This window comes from Fulmarus glacialis, unplaced genomic scaffold (genome assembly GCF_000690835.1).
Source record: "Fulmarus glacialis isolate BGI_N327 unplaced genomic scaffold, ASM69083v1 scaffold34111, whole genome shotgun sequence".
Taxonomy (NCBI): Eukaryota; Metazoa; Chordata; class Aves; order Procellariiformes; family Procellariidae; genus Fulmarus; species Fulmarus glacialis.
In genome coordinates this window covers 24,830-47,015 of record NW_009191464.1, presented here as the reverse complement: position 1 = coordinate 47,015, position 22,186 = coordinate 24,830, and the positions used below count along the sequence as shown (strand labels likewise).

Sequence of the window (22,186 nt, the reverse complement as noted above, 5' to 3'; positions counted from 1 at the left end):
TTCTCCTTACTCCTGCAGTTGTGGAGGACCCGCAGCCAGCAGCTCCCAGGGAGCCTCAGTTTCCTGCACCTAGTCCAAGCACAGACACAAGGACAGCCCAGAGAGACCCCGAAACCTCCACTCACCCCAACGCTATCCTAAATGCAGAAGAGAGGATTGGCATTGGATGGGACCGCGTCTATCCATAAGCAGTAGGTTAGAGAACAACCTACTACCAGAGGAGGTTACTGCCCGTCACCTGGGTCGTTGAACTCTCCCTGCCTGACCACAAACGAACACTGGGGATGGAGCTGCGCTGGTGATGAACGAAGGCAGCGGGGTGGCCTCTGTGCAGGACGCCCAAGTGACCACACGGGACAAGCTGCTCACAGGCAGAGATCTGGCCTCCCCAAAGCTGGGCAATAACAAGACAAAAGTCAAACTTGCTCCAAGGTTGTGCTGTTTGTGTCTTCTGGGAGAGCGTCCAGCGCCGTAGCACCGTCCAGCAACTGGTAACAGCCGCTATCAAAGATAAGGTACAGACAAAACTGCTCTGATTATACTGGCTCCTGCACGGCTACAGGTCTGTCCTTAAATGAAACCCAAACCCATATTATTAGGGTGCATTTCCCTGCTTTTAAATATAGCTCATGTAAAGAGAAACACAAGTTACTGGTACAGAAAAGATTATCTATGTAGACCCAAACAATGGAAAAGCACACAACAGGACTCCAGCAAGCACAGCCAGACCACACTCCCTTCCCCGCCTCAGTCCATGCACAGAGACTGGCTGGATCCATCAGGTGCTCCCTTACATGCCAGATCCCACCAGCCACAGCTGGGAGCTCAGCCCCCGGTGCTGGCATGGATACAGGTCACTGCTGGCACCTAGGCAAAACACAGGCACGGCCATGCTGCTGCCTCTTGCACTTGCATTTGCCTGAGCAAGAGATATTCACGCTAAAAAACCAAACAAAATCCCCAGTCACTGGAGGCCCCTGTGTCATCTGGTGTCATCATAACTCCAGTGATTTAAGTAGAGTTATGCTGATTTACATCCAAAGAGAACTTGGACTGTGATTTTTTTAAGCTCTTCTGGCATGTGCAGTTTATTAAATGCGAGAGGCCGGAACTGTGAACGTACAAAGTGCCCCAGGCATGGCAGAGACCCTAGAAATTAATGAAGAGTTCCAGGTTTTGAGAGAAGTCAAACATTTGGAGTTTTATTGCTCTGGGTCTGGCTCCGATTCATCACTCTCTTTAGTATTGTTCTCTTTAAAGTGACAGTTTCTAGGAAATGGTGAGTGTAATATCTCTTTTACTGTCTCATACCACTTGATGGCTGACAATTTGCCAGGAGAAAAGGCTGTGCAAGGAGGAAAGCAGACCTCAATTATGGCTTCAAAGTGCCAATAACTGAAAACTCAGTTACAATGAGTCAGGGGAAGAAGAATGTATTTCGGTAGCTTGGTTAGTCAGCTCCAGCCTGGACCACTGGACTCGCTGACCTGCAGACCTTCTGTCGTAATCTCCAATAAAGGTCTCCTGGGGGACCTTGGACAATCTGTTCAGTTTTTACCTCCTTCCTAGAGCAGGTTCCTCTGGTAAGAAGCTCTTTCTTACAGTTTTCTAGCTCCAAAAGTGGCCTCCACACTTAGCCAGTTATGGATGGAATATGGGGTCTCAGACATGCTTTCGTTCATTCCCCTGATCCTCAGCCCAAGGGGTCTAAGAAACACCCAAACCTTGGGTGCTTGGTGTAACTTCTGCACAGCTGAGGGCTTGGACAGCCATCCTGCACACGGAACAACCGGTACGTTCTTTCTTCTGCATGTGGTTGATGCACAAGCACAGGCTTGTGTTAAATCCTGCCTCCTATCTCTTTTCACAGCACAGCTTTGATTCACAACCTGACCTCAGACTGGGAGGAGGAAAAACAAGGGAAAAAGCAGAAAGAGCGTGTCCCAGCAACAAGAATATCCCAAAGACAGGAAGATAAGGAATTTAGCTTTACCTCTGGGACCTTAAGCACTGAAGCATCTCACTGAGGACAAGGCCTAGGGGCTGACACACGGGCACAGAGGCAGCAATACCTCTGCCTTGCTTCTGTTCAGAGCAAAATGTGGGCAGGACACTGCAAGGGCAGCCCTGAGCAAGCAGTCCTCAACCCATCGCCACCCCAGATGAAGGATACTGATCATGCTGTGGCCCATACAGATACCATCTGCCCTGCCAACATCAGTCCTGCCCCACAGAGCGCGTGGGAGTTATCTGCCCCTTCTACATGGTGACAGGTTCTCTTTTCTACTTGGCTTTTGTCCTCCATATTGTCTGCAGGACAAAGGGGAGGGAATAGTTAACACTTGTCCTGTGCTGTGCAGTGCACCTTGTAGGGGTCATTTCTCCTGCTTCAGCGTCCAAAAGGGTCAAATATTCGCAGGTGACCCAGAGGTCACAGTCTGGCTTTTTCCTGGCTTAAATTAAGAAATGTCAAAACCATTCACAGCACCTTCAAGGGCTCCGTAGCAGAGCAGTCTCTTTCCCAAAACAAAACCAGCATCAACTGAGAGTCTCCTCCGTACTGCAAAGCCCATTGCTCTGACCAGAGACACCCCTGGGACCTGACTGCAAAGAGTGGTTAAAGCAGCCAGTGCCCGTAACCTTCTCATAAGCAAAAGCTGTGGGTAGAAGAGATGATCGCTGCTTCTCAAATCCAGCCGTCTACATTGCGCCCAAGGCATGTAAGACAGAGTCTCTGGGCTCCCATTTTTGGAATCTGCAGGGGTGATCTTAAGGAAGCCTCCTCTGGCCACCCAGATGAGCAAGGCAGAGGATGCCAAGGAAAATCCTTGGACTGGCATTACATCGACTGTTACTCGGCAGCAGAGCACAGGGAACCATGCACAGCTCTTTGAAGACAGCTGGTCTCTCACAACATCAAACCTCAAGTCACAGAATTGTCTGAAATGCAGGTGCCATCCCCAGTGAGGAGGGGGTTGCCCAGAGAGAGGCAAATACAGCATTTGGCCCCAGTGCTCTGAAGAATCAGGATGGCTCCTGCTTCACCTCTCCCTGCCGGGGACATTGCTCCCTCCCCAGGTGCTCTCCCAACCACACCTCACCAGGACCAGCTTCTCCTCTGTGGGATGCCGAGGAGCCTGGCAGGTAATTCTGGCTTTTACTCCACCTGTGTATGCTAGCCTACCTCCCAAACCCACCCCTCTGCATGAGAAAAAGTAACTTAATGACGGATCGTAAAACCATAAGCCTCACGTAACTGCTTGTGCAGCCCCAGCCCCGCACACCGGAGCTGCCCGTGGGGAAGGGTCGTGCCTGGGTTCAGTCCCTCAGGCACGACTCTTGCCTGCAGCAGAGCCTGCAAGGCCCAGCTCTGCCGTGCCTCCCTCTCACTCACACACTTTCATTGGATAATTACAGAGAAAACCAAGGCAAATCCCAATTTTAGTGCCATTATAAAACAGAGAGGGGGAATTCATTACCTGGCAGCTGTTAATATTTAAGGAAGAAACTGATAATTTACCACTGAGGCAATGAATGCAGCAGAAGCAGTGCAAGCCAGAAAATGCTATTGCCTCCCCCCACCATCTCTGTGCAGTTACTTTGCAGAGATTTTCTATCTACCCATTTATTTCCCTGCCTCCCATGCTAGCACCAACGGCCCAGCAAGGAACAGCGTGTGTCAGGGCTCTGCATTGCAAAACTCACAAGAGTTTTGGCTCTGACTCTGCTGTCTCTGCTGCACCTCTAGATTTGGGAGAGCATTTTTTAAATCTCTCCTGGCTCCTGCAGCACCTGTGCAACCAGCCCACCTGAGTCAGAGAAGAGGAGCTAAAGAAGGGCCCTAGAGCTTAACAAAAAGACTCATACAGACATATGGAGAGAAAGGTCAGACAATTTAAGATGACTCTGGGGAGGCAACCAGATCACTGGCTGCTTCTCCAAACAGCCCAAATCCCTGGAAGAGCCTCCTGATACCTGTCAGACTCAAGCCTTCCAGAAAGTTTTCCAGCACATCCTGCCTCCAGCTAGGAAATATCTCAGCGCAGCCTCTCTCCCAGGTCTGCGTCTGCCCGACGCACTACAGAAGGTCCCACAAACTGAACAGGAAGATAAAGCGTTACAAGAATGAGCCGTGGCTCAGTGTTTACCTGCTCTGCTCCAACAGGACTGACACCAGCACAGCAGCCTCCAGGTGTCATAGGAACAGTCTTAAATTTAGCAGCAGCCGCCTTCCCTCTCCCTGACTCTGGCTTCTCTCTTCCTCTCCATCCCCCTTGCTCTCAGATTCTTGGAGCACGTTTACACCAGAAAGTCTGACCAACGATAATGGCATAATTATACCCATGCAGTTAAACAAAACATAAAGGCTGTGGGATAAAGGAGGGTGTGCATTTGCACTGGCCTTGCATTGCGGTAGTTTACACATCAATGAGACAAAGAGGCTACCTCGTCTTAAAAGAGAGGGAAGATGCACAGACAGCCACCACAGAGCAGCAAAGGCTGCCTGGTGCAACCCCCCCATGTTCAAGCTCCTGAGGGACTGCAAGGAAGCATCAGTTTAATCTTCTCTCAAACAATATCAGACAACCAGGGAAAAGATGCTTTGGGGCCAGCGCACCAGTGTCTGGGAGGAAGCCTCTGAGGCAGTATTTATCCTTGCACCCCAGCATCCATCTGGCCAATTCTGCAATCCAGAGTGAAGTCACAGGGGCACTTGACACCCTAGAGCTGCCTGGACAAGACATGATTCAGCAGGGACAGGCAGGACCTCCCTGCCCGGCTCTGCCATGGATGCCACACTGCCTTCCAGCTCTGCTCCCCACCCAGTGACACCAGGAACTGAACTCTCATACTTGCAGGCCAGGCAGAGGGTCAACCATGAGCATCTGCTCTCTGCACTGCTCCTACAACCTGATAATCCCCTAGTAAATCATGAGAGAGAAAACCATTAAAAGAGCTCTGGCAACCTGCCTTTGGGGCAGGGGGTAAGATCTACAAAATTTTCCCTTCTTTTATGATTGCTCTCACTGCAATCATAAAAAAGGTCTTATAAAAACATTTGTCCTAGGGAACGTTTGGCAATGCAGCATGCTTGCAAATTGTTCAGTGTCTAAATACATCAGCAACCCATCTCTGCAAGTCGTCACGGCAATCAAACACAGCTCCTCTTTCTCTTGACTATAAATGGTCTTTGCTGAGGACAGGGTGGAGGACAGGTTTGAAGAGCAAGGAAGCACTCCCTCGAGCTGATGCACTCCCCTGGGAAGAGGAGAGTCCAGATGAACAGGACCATTTCTAGAGCACAGATCCCCATGGAGGGGAGAGGACTGGGTTTGATCCTTACCTCTCTCCATAGTTTTTGCTCCAGCTGTTGGACCTTGACCCAATAAAGTGCTTTAGCCCTTGAACTCTGGCACGTGCACAGTCCCATTGATCTCAGAGACTTTAGCTCAGTGCTGACCTTAATGCAAGGCCCAGAATTGGGGCGGGTCCCCAGGCAGTCTTTTCAGGAATACACAGCCCCTTTCTTCCATAGACCCTCTCCCTTTTCCCCCACAACAGTGGTTGCTCTCTCAGAGAGGAGGGGTGAGGGACACACAATCTCTGATATTCCTGAAGTGTTAGAAAAATCCCATCCTTCTAGTAACCCTCTAAAATACAGCTGTTACCAAGTCAATCAAGAGCTGGAGCGTTATGACCTTCTCCACAGCGGAGCAGAGGGCTTAAGTTTATGAGCAAGCCTTTGATGTCTGCAAGCTTCATGTGGTACAAAACCTTTTGCTTTGATGTTACTTTTAAAAGAGAGGAAACTCAGAAGGTGTGCGGTGCACAAATCCCAGGGAGCACTCGGATCTGGCCGCCTGCAACTGCAGGCACACAGGGACCGAGCTCTAATGCAGCTACTTTTGCTCAGGGCTCTGCTGCAACAGAAAGAAAATGTGGCCAAATGCATCTCACCCTCACCAGCTTCTCCCAGACCAAACCCACCTTTGCTCTGCCTGTGGAGAACCAGGCACTCACAGCCCTACATATTCCCATGGGAGCTCCAGACCTGACCTCAAAGGTGAAGAGGACCCTGCCCTTGCCTGTCCCCCAGACCCAGGCAGTGCCGGTCCTTCTCCCAGTGACCATCAGCCATGGCCGGGAAATTCCACCATTTCACGGGGCCACGGGAGGGGTAAGGAAGCCCGTCTCTCCGCCCAGCCAGCGACGCGACCCTCCTGCGCAAGCTCTCCACCGTGTGCATGCTGGTGTCCCACACCAGCATCTTGCTCAGCAGCGGCAGGAAGGTCTAAGTCGCACAGAGGGACCTGCCGCGGGCCCTGGCACGCTCTCCTACCTTACGCAGCACCTGGGCCATGGCTTCTCCTATCCATCCCAGCATCCCCACGGCTTTGCCAACAGGCTGAGCCCTTCTCCCAGGGCCTGACAGAGCTGCCAGCAGGGACAAACTCCTCTCCATCCCCGAGCTCACTTCGCCTCCCTTCACTTTTCCCTGCCTCTCCTCCCCTCTCCCGCCTCCTCCCATGGGGAGTTTCCCAGCAGCTCAGTAATTAGCATCATCATCACCAATGCTAATAACACCACCACAGCTCCTGCCATCCAAAGCTCAAACAACTTTACAGCCATCATCACGCCTCTGTAACCTCCCCAGGGTAGGCAGGGAAGCAGCATTACCCCATCACACAGATGGGGAAGAGGGAGGTAAACAAATGGTAGTCAGTGGCAGAGATGGGCAGCAAACCCAGGAGCTCTGACTCAGGCACCGCACCCACGGGACCTCCCCGTCCCAGGGAGCTGCCTGCTGCAGTAAGGCCCCTTTGGAAGGAGGTCAGAGGCTGTGTGGACAGCAGGACTTATCCAGAGATTACATCACTCGGCTTGGGGCCTGGGAGTCCTGGGATGAGTTTTTTTCCTGGGCATCCCTGCGCAGAGCCTTGGTGGGAGACCGTGGGAGAGCAGCACACAGGACTGCGTGCACAGTTTGAGTTCATGCCTTCTGATGGGGCAGCGGGTATTGTGGCATCCCATAAAAGCACCTTAAATCAACCATTAGAGCTCACCTCTAATTAAGGACTTGCTGTTTACTGATGGATTAAAGAGAGTTTTTGCTTTGAGCATTCAGAAGATGAGAAATCGGGGGGGATTCTTGACTGAACAGCCTGAGCAAGGAAAGCTTCTCTCCCATCTTGGGTGGGGTTTGCTACATTTCATTTAAAAAGTCTCACATGGATGGGAATTACAGCTTTTCAATAAAGCCCACCCACACTCCCATACAACAGACCGACATGGCCCTGGTAGCCCTCTGACAGACAGGGACAAACGCAGAACACAAGGCAATGGGTTGCTTCGCTTTTGGCAAGTACCTGCAAGACGACATTGACTTTAAAACATTCTGAGGGCTGGCCTACGCTACGAAGTCAGGCTGGCCGAACTGTCAGCTGGGAGCACCAACACAAAACAAAATTCACCTGAAGTGACCCAGCCTTGTCCACCAGAACATACTGCAGAGCCGTTCTCCTGGCAAAAGAGCCTTTTCTGGAAGGTATTTCATGTGTGGTGGGGCACGATCTGAAGACAACCAGCTGGTGTAAGCCATGTGCCGGCAGGGCTCTGCTGTCTGCCACAGGGGTGACAGACAAACTTCTGCCTGGACAAACAGCATGCACGCAGCACTGCCAGGCACTGCAGGGATCAGGGCAGAATTTCAAATGCCTCCTCCTGAGCCTCTCCAGCTCTGGCTTCTGGGGGGCTCCTGGATTTCTGAGGGTGTTTCAAAAAACTTCAGGGAAGGGGATATAAATACACCTGCCTTCACGTTGTGGGTGCACAGGCAGGGGCAAAACCTAGTTGGGGGTTCTGGCCTCCTTGGCAAGGAAGGATGGCAGGATGCCCCACTGAGAGCAATGCTGGGAGGCTTTGGTGTCCTACCTGCATTTTGCCAAGCAAACTTCCCTCTGCCTTTCAGAGCATCTGCCTACAAAGACTATGTATCTCTGTGTATCTACCGGCCTGAAGAAAAACGCAATAAAACACTTGTCACTGTCATTTTTATGGGATATGGACTATGGCCCATTAGATACCAAGTAAGGGGCATTCTTTAAAACGTAAGACAGGCAGCCACCCTTCTCCAGCCAAGAGCACTGTTGAGTGCATTGATCTATTCTCTCTTGGGATAAAATGGGACATGTTTAGTGTCCACAAGGAGGAAGATATCATTTTTTTCCACACATTGCTGCTCTGTATATCCTGTTGAATTCACCCTACGCTGTTTTACTACCATGTGCACCAGGCGTGCCTGGGAACTGAACTAAAAATGGGCTCTCAGGGCTCAGCTCCCAAATCCAGAGCAAGTGGGGAGCTAACACACGCACACTGCAAAGTCAGGGCACACAGGGAAGAGGACTTGGGAGTACAGCGGGTGAAAGAATCAGACTGCAGCAGTCAGGTAGAGCCTGAGCCACCCCTCTGCAAGAGCAAACCCTGGGCTTTGCATCCCTGCTGCCCTGTCCCCCATTCCCTGAAGGGTGGGAGGAGCAGCGTGTCCCTCGCCTACTCACACACTTCCATCAGAGTCAGGAATCAGCATGTACCCCAGGTGTCTGAAAGGCATCTCCTGTGACTGGAGTGTGTATGTCTACACTTGCTCTTTCATGGGCATTCACCAAAACCCCATGTGTACTATCACGAGGTCACTGGTAGTTAGCAACATCCCATGGGGCCTTTTCTTAGACACAGCCTATGTACTCACAGCTACACTCCTGAGGAACGCTTTTTGCCTTGCTCTTGGATGGAGCATGACTTTTGTTTGGTTTCTGGCTGAATGTCTGAGTTAAAAATACAAGGCTATTTCTGGCAGAAGTGGGGTTTTTTTCTGCCTTTGTATTGCCTTGGATGCCCCCGTGCTGCTGTCTCCTTTCTGGCTCAGATGAGCTTTGTTTTCCTTCTCAATGATTATGTTTGCACCGGTGAGCAGTAGGAAATGCTTTTCCTATTAGAACATTTCCACGAGCACTGTTGGGAATGAAGAATGAGCTCAGAGAAGTCTATAAAAAACCCAGTTTGTATAAAGATCCCGTCTCCAGTGGTCAGAACACTGAAAATCAGGAGTATCTGTGGTCAAAAATGGATGTGTACATACGCACATGCACACAGGTACAGCGGGACATGTTCTCCCCATGAGCCACAGACCAGGAACAAAGGACTCAGTGCTAGAAACACTTTCAAGCATCCCCACTCTACAGACAGGCTTCATCCCAAGCTCTGCAGTTCAGACCCTTTCTTACCCAGCATGAAAATGTTTTATTTTGCTTTTCTTAAATACCAAGAAAAAATAGGCCTATCTTTCCTGGCTTGGATTTATTCCATCTGGAATCACTGCACGATCACAGGACTGTGAAAATGCGTTACAATACCTTCAAGAACCCATGCAATCATTACATCTTTGCTGTTACGCTCCATCTCCCGGCAACAACAAGCTGAGGACTTGGGGCTTCTCACTTGAAATCACTGAGTTCAAGTATCTCCAAGCCCCCTCCCACGATCCAGAAACATGCCATCGTTTGTGGGTGTGATCCCTGTCTCCAGGACTGAGAACAAAACCAACACAGCTGCAGAAAACCTCTCCAGTACATTGTATTTGCCATGTGTCACAACAAACATCAACACAACCGGAAGATAACAGCTTTACAAACAGCTCAATTGTTCAGGCTAAAGACATCAAAAAGGCACGTGGAGAGCTTTCCGGGTCACGGATCCCCACCACCTTCCGGGGAGCCAAGCACAGACTCAGTCAGCTCTTCAACACCCAACACAGCACTTACTGCATGCCAGCAACCCATAAATCACTGACATCAGGGCCAGCTCCTCTTGCCAGCTTCTGCTCTTGAGGAAGCATGCTCCACCTAACTTGCTTCCAAAGAGATGCTCCTAGACAATGATCTTCTATCATCTCTGCCTAATGATTGATTAATTCAGAGACCACTCTGCACACTGCCACTCTGGAGACTATCAATGTGATCAGGAGATGAGAGAGAACAATACCTAAGGTCCCAGATTTGGCAGAGGCAACCAGCATTTTTGGTTGCTCATCAAAAACCTGAAAAGGGCTCTGTTTCTTGAAGGCAACAAGCCCACTCCTCATGAACCCCAGGAGGCTGATCAAGTCAGGTTCCACACAGCAAGGGCTCCAAATTGCTGTGTTCTTCTGGAATTCAAGGCATCACATCCTGACAGTCCCAAACTCAGGAAAGTTGAGGTCTAAACTCTCATCCCTCAGGAGAAGGTTACCAATACCACCACTAAATACCAAGTTCTCACAAACCAGTTCATAATGGAGGTTGGTACCATTGTTCTGCTTAATGGACAGTGAAGCTGAGACTCAAAAAGGCAAAATGATTTGCCTACAGTTACCCAAACAGTCAAAAGCAGAGCTATATGCAGGCTCTGTTTTCCAGCCAACAGGCCACACTGCCACCCCCAAACCAGGTTAGAAATGAGGTAAGAACAAATATGCTATAAGAAACTCCCAGATCAGTACTGGAAGAAAAAAACATCTTCCTACCGACTGCGAGACCTGGACTCGGACTTCGCTGGTATCCAGTGGCGACGTACTTGACCCCTGGGACTTTCTCTCTGAACTGGATTGGTGTTCCCGGTATTTCTTTGACCTTGCAGGTAATGACAAGAACTCTTTTCCAGAGATCTTCAGGTCTCCCACGTGATGGCTGTCCCCATTCTGGTCCTTGGGAAAGCAAGAAATAGTCATTGCAAAAATTGCCTGTCTCAGGTTTATTTGGAGATCTGCTGGCAAGTGTCCACAGAACAGGAGATGCACAGAAGCAAGAAGTTAACATGGAGTGTAGACAGTATGAGTTGCCACTCATGATGTGCAGAGTTAAATGAGGACATTTTGCCTATCTCCACAGCAGGTGATTTTAATGAGTGGAGAGGAAGCATCACCCAAACAACACACAGTAGTCAACTTCTCCACAGGGAGAAGTCAGGGAGAAGCAGCATCCTCTTAAAAAAATCCAGGTACAGAGGTACAGACATGGCTGGTTTATTTACAGGCATAGGGAATGATGGATGAAAGGTCCAGAAGCAGTCACTGCTGCTAGTAATCTCTGGCAACTGCACTCATAAAAACCTTCCACAGAGTGGCAAGCTCATCTTGCCCAGGATACCAAACTCTTGGCACAAGTCCCTCCGCTTGCTGTATCTTCACTTCTTCCCCAGTGCCCAGCTGTGTCGCAACCCACGCTGACCCATGGATAACATAACCATGTCCCAGGGAACATGGCTATCCTAGATGCTCCACAGCATTTCCCACCTCTAGGATTTGGCTCCCAGCACACACAGAGCACTGCCTGCCTCAGTGTCTCTCACTGGCTTCAGCAAGAAGAAGAGCCCTTACCCAACAGTTTCCTAAAAGGCAGATTAACATGAATGGTTGGAGCCCCATTCAGCTCTTTTGCCAACCCTCATGCTACCAGAAGCGCGTGCGGACCGCAGGGTAACATGACTAACTACAGCAGATGGTTACAAGCAGTCCCCTGTTCTCTCACTGCTGTCCTCCTTTGCTCTCTTAAATGCTTTTGCTCAGTGCTCCCATAGACATATAAAATATAGGATTATCACCCCCGTATAATGCATGGGGAAACTGAGGTCACAGAGATTATACATCACTTGAATTCTAGTTTTTGTCCCTTCTCACTGCAGCTCCTCACTTTGCTTTTCCAGGCCCTGCCCTGTGCCTGGCCCCTCCATTTTCACCCCCTTCCCATAAGATGCACACAACTCTATCCCTTCTCTGTCAAAAGATCCAGGTTAATGGCCCTGCCTGTATTATCATAACAGCCTCATTACTGCTGTCACACAGATGCGGCCCTCATACAGAAGCACCAGCAGGAGTATTCAGCATTTAGCTTCAAAGACACTTATTAAAGGCACCAGGCATTTTACACATAACCAGTGGGAACTGAGTGCCTAAACCTGCTTGATGCTTTGCGCTTTGTGCTTCCGGGCTGCAAACCACCTCTTTATCATACATAAAGCACTGACAGAACTCCCCAGGGTATCTTCACTGCAGCAGCTACATGCAGGTGAAAAAAGCTCGAGCACAGCTCAGGAGATGACCCAAGGGCCCACGAGGTTGGAATTTAAGAGCACGTACACCAAAAAGCCAAGGATACTGAACAGGATCTGAAGTCACAGCACACCAACAGCACAGTGGGATGCCGTAGCCAAAAAGATTCTTCCATTCCTTGCAACACAAACAGGAATAGTGAGAAGAAGTAAGGAGAGATTCATTTCCCTAGATGCTATTGATGGGACCAACTGCATCCAGGCCTGTGTCCATATTTTGAAAAGCAGCCGCAAAAGTGGATTTCAGAACTGGAAAGAAACTGCCTTACAATGCCTTACAGTTAGAGCCCTCAAACTGTTTAGTTCATGAAAAAAAGAATAGATGACTCAAATACGGCATGTAAGCACCTTCAGGGTAAAAACCAGCATGTGATAAAGAGATTTTTAGTCTGAGGGTGCTGGAAAGATCACAGTTCACTTCACTGATTTATTCTTTACAATCTTATCACCCCCACCATAGCAAGCTTGAAGAAAACAACCCTCTCCCATGACTGTAATTGCCTCTCCCTAGGAGCCGCAGCAGGGGAATTGCATCCAAAACACTCTCACAAGGAGAGGTGAACTTGTACACACCCCACGGGACCACTGCAGGGGGAACGGGACAGCTCACATCTGACTCCACGGTTACGGACTACCCGCAGCTCCTCTTTACTCCATCCTCCCTGTGAAATCCCTGAAATCCCATAACCTTGCCTGAACTATTGAACGAGGCTCAGCTTTTACAGCAAAGAGTAGGAAACCAAAAGCAATAACAGCATTAGCAGCAAATCACACATCAGCAAAACTCTCCCTGCCAGTCTTCTGGGCCATGCTGCTCCGATGAGGATACACAATCGAATGTCTCCCTGTCATCGGGCATCGCTGTCCTTGCTATCAACCCCCCAGAGGTGGTTATAGCAGGTAGGAGCCAAAATGGCCAGTGGGCAGTTAAGAGAATTAATAAAAATACTTAAGCGCGTTTGGCATTTAACTCCCAAAGAGCGTTAATTCAGGGAGCAGCTTTTGTCTGGCCCTCCCAGTGCTTACTGGGATGTTTAGGCACTCAAATGTTTTTGCAAGCCTGAGGTTGTTTTCCATTGACCATCTGCATCTACTTGCAACTTGGGCGAGTTTTTTCTCTCTGTAACGCTTCTGTAAAAGGGGAAATGCTCCCTGGGACATTCAGGAGAGTTGTGCCTGGAAAGCGCTGGATGCATGTAAATTATTTGTGCCAAAGACATTCCAAAAAGGCGGAGCACAGCTGCCTGCCTGGCACCTCCTCTGGGAACAGGCATGACTGAACCCCATGGCAGCACCAGTGCCTGCTGCTGGGCAGACCCAGCGATCCTACGCAGGATTTTCTGAGAAACTTAAATGATCCCTGTAGGTGGAAATGCTCAGTGCCTCCTAGCTGACTGTAGAAACAGCCTTTGCCCTGGGGAGACTGAGAAAATGCTGATCTGCTTGGATCTGACATTTCCAGCAGCAAACCGGAGCAGAGGTAATCCTTAGAGCCCCTTGGAACAAAACTCTCTGCCTCCTGCAACGCACCGTCTCCTGCTCCTGACCTCTCCTTCCCTACTTGTGCTGAAAGCAGCACTCTGCTGGACTAATAAGGCACTGAGATTTGCCACCAGCCACTAAAGGGGCTAAAATGCTAATGATTATCCTCTCAATAAGGGCTGTTTTTTCAAAAAAGCATAGAAGTGGCTTTTTCAGCTTTCAGTTGTTAAGTGCCTTTTTAGTTAGACCAGCTGTTCCTCTCCTCTAAGCTCTCTAGAAACCCTCTTTGGTTAATCCCATTGACTCCAATGATATCTGCTAATTGCATACCTCCCTGCAAATGAAGCCAGTCAACAAGCCATTACAGATTCCTACTGATATTTAATCTTTGAGGCCAGACATCTTTGCTTACCTTTTCAGAAGGGAACTTCAGGAGGTCTAAGCTGTCCATGCTGTTCCTTTGGAGTCTCTTTGGCCTGGCTCCTGCAAAACAATGCACTCTCACATCAGGAGGGTGTCACTCACTGACAGCACTAACGTCACATAGACAAAATTCAAACCAGGGCAGACCCTCTGCTCCTGTTAACTACAAAGTCGAAAGGACAAGATGCTGCAGCTGTGCTGTCCTTGAGATTCAAATGTGTTTTTTTCCTCTATTGTTTTGGGTCTTTTTCAAAACACTATCACAGCACAGTCAGCAACAGCTAGGGCTGTGTGAAGTTTTTGCTATCGAACCAGTGGCTGGGTCACACTATGACCCTGATCTCAAACGAGGTCTCTGGAATTCAGGAGTTACAAACCCCACTCTAAACAACAAAAGTCAGGGGACTGACATTGAAAAAAATCGTAACAAAAATATAGTTTAATAAATGCGTGGATTTGTTGCTTTATCTTCGTGTTTTTAACTTAAAGAATGTATCTGGGATGCAGCTTTGAGCTCTTCTCTACAGTTACAAGGGCTGGAAAACTAAGTAAAGGAGCAAATATTTTCTAACTATCATAGGCCCAGCCGTAAGGGGAGCAAAACCTTGCCCTGAAGCTGACCGAGAAATCAGAAAATTTAGCAGCATTCGTTATACTTATTTGAGATTTCATTAAATTCATTTTAACGTAGTATTCTAGCAATAACAGAGTGGGTGAAACACAGTTCACCTCTGACTCCTGCTTTCCAAACTCTCTTTACCTCCATGTCTCCCTCCAACTTGCTTCCAGCTTCTGTTGCCTTGCTTACTAACACAGCCAGGATTTACAAAATGGCCCTGGATGCCTTCACCACGTCTGGGAAAACTACTGCCCTTTCACCCTCCTGCTCCCCTTCCCTGATCTTTCCTGAAGGTTCAGTTTAGCTGAGCACCGCATGACATCCCACACCAGCAACACCAAACAGGGCAGAAATGAAAGCTTTGGACTCAAGGTCCCATGATAACTTCCAAGCTTCAGGGGCAATCCTGGGGGAGGGTGAATGAATGCATGTGAATTGAAACCCATCCCCACGCTGAGCCCTGAGAACGGAAACCACTAAGCTTTGTGTGGTTCCTGCAACAGCAAACTCACCAAACCTAAAGATTCCCCAGTTTCCCACCACCACCTAACAGCACCGTTGCTTGTGTTGCAGCAGCCCCCACAGACCCTGTTCGAACCCAGCGTGCCACTGAGCTGCTCACTGGACAAGCTTAACGAGAGAAAAGGCACAAAATTAATAAACCAATTAAAGACTGACTGCAAGCAGAACATGGTGATTAAATGGAAAAAGCCACCAGGTAGCAGGGATTCCTGCACTAACACACATCCAGTTCAGCCAGGGCTCCAGCTGCGACTACAGTTGTATCTAAACTACAGCAATGGTGCTGCTTTGAGAAGTTCAACCTTGCTCAGCTTCATGAGATACAAAGAGAAGCTCAGATCAGCTGGGACTTCACTAAAGGTCATGCATATATATCACATCTTAGTTATAAATGACCCAAAGTTAATTTCGCTGCCCCTCACTACTTCTTCCTACCCTAAAGTGACTTACTTCTTGCATCCATAAAGACTCAAATCAGCAAAATGTTTCTGCACGTCTCTGCCTCTCTACTCCAAAAAGCACATTAGTACCAGCTTCATTTTAAGGTGACTTCATCACTAGGCTTTGAATTCAGAAGGGACTGACATCAGGGCTAGTGAATAGGTACAGAACAGATATTGACGTGAATATATATCAATATATTGTATATTCCCTTGCTCTGGCAGAGCAAGGAAAACATGTAATGATATGCAGTCGCCACTCCTACCAAACTCTACCCCCTTCCCCACTGCAAAGCCAGTTGCTTACTTGGCAGCAGCTCAGTAACAGGATTTAATCCCGGAAGGTCCGTGATTGCTGCTGACACTGGCAAGGGTTCAGACCGGGGCTGCCCTTCCTTTGGAGCAGGCGGGAAAAAAAGCACTTTGCTGCCCTCAACAAAGCAGGCAGAACTCTTGATTTTACTGTTTTATTCCAGTCGATACCTCATCTAAGGTATCTTATGTTTGTTAACATATCTAAAGCACCTCCTGTGAGCAGGATGAGAAAGGCTCATGCTGTTGGATACCAATGAAATGATATGGTTATTTGGTAGCTGAACGCACTTATTATCACAGGCTGGCTGTGTACTCAGCCATAAATACAGCTGAAATGATCAAGCCCAAGCCCTCTCCCACCGTAAAACGGAGACAGCTGCACCACGCTCAGTGGGCAGGCACAACCACCCACCCTGCCAAGAGACACCAGTTCACTCCATACAGGACTCCCCTTCCACATGCTAAATGCTGCCCAGGGGCATCTGACCCTCCTCAGGGGCATCAGTGATACCAGTTTTCAGCTGGGAGGACCCAGAGCTCTTAAACAAAGCTGAAGTCCTGTACCAATTCAGTAGGAGACACAAGACACCCCGCACCCAGCTCCCATCACTCCACCATGCTCCCACCAGCAACCTGTGGGCATCAGCACAGAGGAGGTGGCTGTGCAGCGGCAGGGCAGCTGCCACCAGCCCCCAGTGTCCTCCCATGCTGCCAAATGAGCGAAGGGCTTTTGGCTGCTGCCACGTCAGTCAGGCAGGAGCTCAGCAAGGGGAAGGCAGCGGAGGGTGGTACCCAGCGGCTCCCAGTTACGCACGATGACGTTCTGGACATTGCTATAGCTCCTCATGGCTCTCAGCATCCCCCAGAATAACCTACAGTCTTATGTGTGGAGCAACGAGGTGGGTCTGGAATAAAAGACACCTACAAACACTCAATCAGATCGTACGTGTGGGTTTCAAAGCAATGCCCAAGAGGCGAGGCCAGCATCTGGAAGTGAGCGTGCGTCACAGCAGCTTTTAACGGTCACTTCCAGGAAAGCAAGAAAGAAGTAAAGTGTGTCTGATTAGATAAACACACATCATTTCCAACAGTCTAAGGAGTCATTAATTATACACCTCCGTCCTCAGGTGCTTTTGTATGTTTGCAATAGCATTAAACTGCTGGCCAGAAACTATTAATCTCTGATCTGAGAAAACCTGTCTTGCCCTTTGTTAATTTAATATATGTAGTCAGCTGAGACTACCCCAGCAATTAGGGCATGCAGAACAATTTGTCTTTTTCAGTTGTTTTGATGCTGGCATTCCGCTGTTACCATGTGGATTTCACATTCAGTTGAGCTAAGAGAAGAAGAAGTTAGGAGTTACAAACTCAGCTTCCGAGCCATCCAACTCAGCTATTTTCTTCCAGAAAAAAACACAACCAGCGCCGAGGCCAAACGCTGGTCTCGCAAAAACCCACAGTTCTGCCATCCCCACCCACCGCGAGCTGTCCCGCAGGTGGAGCAAGCAGCACCATTAAAATAAGCAGCTAAAATAATTAAGAGGCTACCTATGGGTCAGGGCTATCGTAAACTGGATCGACGCAGGCAGCAATTCCCACCACGCTTGCAGGAGCTTCTCCCCTTTACGCCACAGCAGACAGGTTCAGTAGCCTGTGCATACTTGTCTTCCAGAAGAGCAGAGAGATTTCCATACTCACAAGCACCCCACGACAGAAGGAATCCCATTAACTTTTTGTCTCCGATCAGGACGTTCCCTTAGATGGCTCCAGATGTAACTTTCAGCTTCCTCCAAAGTTATTTTTCGCAGAAATACCTGCAGCATTGCCTAATGCTCAGCAAAAGTTCAACTCTGCCTCTTTCTCCCCAGTGCTGATCAACAGCGGCAGCAGCAGCCATAGATGCAAAAGATTGAGCAGCTGAAAACCTGGGTCTGTTCCTCTGGAAGGTTTTTTCCTCTCTCTCCAGTATTTATTGGCATGTTTACCAAGCCTACTGCAAAGTAATGGAAAACCTCAGGGACATTTATAAATGCTCTCTCTGTCTTTAAGGTTTACTGAGATCTCTAATAGAGCAAGTTGAAACCTTCTTGTGAACATCAGCTGAGCAATGCTACTGACTGGCTGTATTCATGCCTTGTTTTCCTGGAGCTCATCAAATGTTGTTCTTTTCAGTGCTCAGGCTCAGGGTTGTCGTTTCTTTTTTAAATATTTTTTTTCAAAATCTCTCCCCCCCGGTGATCTCAACACCACCACAAACCAAAAGTTTGGTGGTTTGTTTTTTTTTTCCCCTCCACATTTTGCTTTCGCAATTTGGCTCCAGAGGCGAGTTTAACGGTTTTCACATTCCTGTATTTTAAAACTCGATGAAGCAGTCACCTCCCTCCCTGGAGGGGAGCAATGAACTCCAGGGAGGGGGAAGTTTACTGCAACAGAGCAGAGGGGGATGCTTGTGTGCTTGCTCGCATGCATATGAGACATCTTTGCTTCCTCCAGCTCCTTCATATCCCCCCATCTCACATATACTCCCTATTCTTCCATCTTTGGGACACTATCCCAACATATCCATGCCAGACACCCATCTTTTTTCTCTGTCTCACATCCCCACCCTGCAGAGATGGTGATGGCCCCACTGCACATCCTTGTGCTACCTGTGATGACATGAATAGAGGAACCTTTATCTACAATCTCTTCTTCACAGCCAGAAGGTTAGCAGTGCATGCTCCCTACTTTCCTTGGGCTTTTTAAGCTGTCAGTGTAGAGCAACACTGGGCCCTGCATGTCTGATGGAGAGACTAAACCAGAGAACTGACATGGTGCACACAGCAAGCACAGCATCTTGCCCCCCCATCCTTCTCCTGTCCCCTTGGTATCTGTCACCAGCTCCATACTGCCTGGAAGGGCAGGATCAGTACAGTCTCCAGAGGGAAGGGCTCTATTCCTGTGCCCCAGGCAGGCCCTCCAACAGGCAAGTCCTCAGTTTTCAGGGTGCAATTAGAGGAAAAATGCTCATGTAACAAAAATTCTCTAGCAGTACTTTGCTACAAAGTGAGATGTAGCCACAGAAAACACAAGGAAGTGTTTTATTGTAGGATGGTGACAGGATCATCCCATGTAAATTTGCAGTACAGCAAAGCTGGGTAGATAGCATAGGCAGAGTTTTGTTCCTCTATGGACAGTCTCCATATCCAGCTGGCACTCCTGAGATTTCAGAGTTGACAAGATCGAGCTGAACACGTGTAGCAGCGACTCAGGGAGCCCTGCCAGGAGCCCTCATCAAGTTGACATGGGCTTTGATAACTCCTAGGCTCTCCCCCAGCTCCAGCAGCTTGGAGAGCTGCCTACTCCATCCCTGTTTGAGACAAAGCAAACCCCACCCTGATGCAGATTGAGCGACAGTTCTATTTGCAGGCCGGGAACACGCTGTATCCCTCTGGGGTGGCTGTACCACAGGAAGCAGAATTAAACCTGACAGTGGACTCCACAGAAGACCAACAGGGAAAGGTTGTAGGGCCAACATGATTCCCCTCTGCCTCCAGGCCCCCCGGCTGAGCAGCACGCAAAGCTCAGCAGCAGCGGTTACCCCACAGAGCACAAGCTTTGCACCACAAGAACATGACAAATCTTGGCATAAGCATTTGCTGTATTTTCATGAAAAGGTCATTTCTCTCTGTACCTGTATTAACTGAGATACTGACTTGTCTTTTGGGTGAGTTCTTCCAGCCCAGGACAGTGCCTCCCCACATTTGTACAGACCCCAGCATTTCAGAACCTTGATTTTGGCAGACAACTCTAACTATTGTTCAATATGATTAAATTAGACCAGCCAGCCAGTTGTTTGGGGTGGACGACTGGTCTGTAAACCCTACCAAGCTCAAAAGTGACAGTGGAGATATGGTCCAGCAATCCAAATGCACACAGAGCATCTCAAATCATACACTGCTGACATGTAATCAGGAAAGCTCTGTCAAGCTAGTGCTCCATTATTACAGCAAGATCTTCAAAGAGGAAAAGGGGGGCAGAAAAAAAAAAAAGCACAGCAGCAAGAAAAGGGGGTGGGGGGGGAGCAGCCTCCGGTAGGACAAGCATCTCATTTAAGGCTTTAATTAGTCTTCAAACACAGAATGGGTTCTGGCACTATAAATCCAATTGACCTCTATTATTACCAGCACTTGCATGATAAATGCTGGCATTTGTTTTCCCAGTTGTTACTGGGATAGAACAATACTTTTCTCTAAATAGAGATAGCAAATAATATCAGTTATTTATGATGACTGCGCCATAAAATGCTGGCACTAAGCTGTGGTATGTCAAAACATGGGAAGGACCATCTGCTTACCCCCCATCCTTTAGACAGGAAAGGACCAGGGGAATCCTGACAGCTCTGGCCCCTTCTGCGTCTGAGGATACGGCTAGGTGGACAAAACAACATTTTTCTCTCTATCAGTTATGTGAGGGCTTTTCTGGCTGCACAGTCCAGACAAAAGTCAAGAGCAGGTATGGCTTACAACAGAAAGAATAGTACATGTGAAAATAATACAGTTAACCCATAGCTAAAGGCCAGGCAAAGCTGTGGGGAGGTTGTTTTCAATGTGGTGTCACATCAGACTTAACTCAGAAACACTTTGGTCCCATGCAAGACTCTCCATCCTCAGCTCTCCATTATCGGAACTGGGAGCCAGAAGGACAGGAATTAAACCTCTTCTGCTGGGAAGATCAGGCTCCAACATGTTTGCTCTGACATGCTGTATTCATTGGCACACAGACAGCACACAGCTGAGCAAATATCAGCCTTCCAGACAGATCCTGAGCACTACAAAAATCTTCTCCAAAATAACAATTTTGCAGTTTTTTTCTCCGTGGCAAAGCTGTTCCTTTAAAAAAAGAAGTATATACAATATGATGTAATAAAGAGAAGTTACTTTTGAATTAAGATGCTCGTCTGCCTGATTTGGCAGAAGATGCTTTGCATATGTGTCACTCGAGTTTCGCATCCTCCAGAATCCAGTCTGACAGCTGAACTGGCTGAAAATAACAGCAATATCGCACATCTACATGGCACCCAGGAGCCCCCTGACATTTGGCTGACTGCATTCAGGGTGAGCAGCTAACACAGAGGCTTCTTAGATGGGGAGAGGGAATAAGACACTCTGGACCACATGCCAGAAGAGCCTTCACATTCATGTGGAAAAGGTAAGACTTGGAGCAAAAGCCCTCCTTGGAGACAGAGATGGCACAAGGAAGTTACATTCCCCCAGTGGGAGCAAAACCAATGTAGCTCAGGAAAGCGGCAATCTTTGAGTACAAGGTGATCTTGCATCTTGTAGTCTTACATTAATTGCCATGATGTCGGGCACGTCTTTGATGCCAGTCTTCCCCCACACGTGCAATGGGCATTAGCTTTTCTCTGAGCAAGGCTGGAGTAAGGCTTATTTGCAAATAAAGTGTTGGCAATTCAGCTCAAAGAATGAAGCATTTTGGTGTGTATTTGCAGGATCTAGAAAATACAGAGCATCCAATCATGCCACACCTAACAGATAGTCAAATACAAGCCTTGGAGCTTATGGGAAGCTTGGAGCTGTGTTAGAGGCAGCCTCCTATAACCATAACCTCCCCCAGGCAATGGTCTGCTTAACAGATTAACAGTTGTGGGGACAGGAGGATTTTCTGAGAGATAAACTCAACTGGGTGGAACAGGCTGGGAGGAGGCATGTAACCTCAGGGCTAATTCAAGAACAGCGTGAAAGGCTTGGCAGGAACACCTGGCTTTCTTCTAAGAGCAGGATTTTCTCTGCCAGTATATAGCAGAGTCTCAGGACCTCCAATCTGCCATTATCAGCTTGTGTTAAACAAGCAGAGATCAAAAAGAAACTGAGTTTGAGCTAGAAAGTGACACACAGTAATTAACACAGGCAACATCTCCAGCAGCTAGACAAGCCCAATTACGGTAGCTGTGTCCTACAGACTGACTCAGGGAGGGCAAAAGAAAGAGCAACACACGTCAGAGCTTTGCAGCGATCAAACACTCACAGAAAAAATCCTCTAAAGAGGGGCAACGTACTCGATCCCTCCTCCTGGATGCTGTTGTGAATCAGTCACCAGTTTGCAGCTGCCAGGCACTTTCCAGCTACTGGAACATGGGTGGCCACACTGGACTTTGAATTCATGAGCTCTGTCTCTACAAGCTGCCAGGTCTCTTTGCTAAGCAAAGGTCTGTTGTCTGAGTGCTTGTCCCTGCCAG

The 22,186-nt window shown here is 48.6% G+C and overlaps 1 protein-coding gene across 1 annotated transcript in view; it reads right to left on the bottom strand.

Annotated features, from left to right (window-relative positions):
• The window catches only part of LOC104083281 (G-protein-signaling modulator 1-like), a 54,494-nt gene that overhangs the window by 15,990 nt on the left and 16,318 nt on the right, over positions 1-22,186 (bottom strand). Inside the window, 2 exon segments of the mRNA XM_009586705.1 lie at positions 10,565-10,744; positions 14,042-14,112. Of these exon segments, the coding sequence (XP_009585000.1) occupies positions 10,565-10,744; positions 14,042-14,112 (251 nt within the window).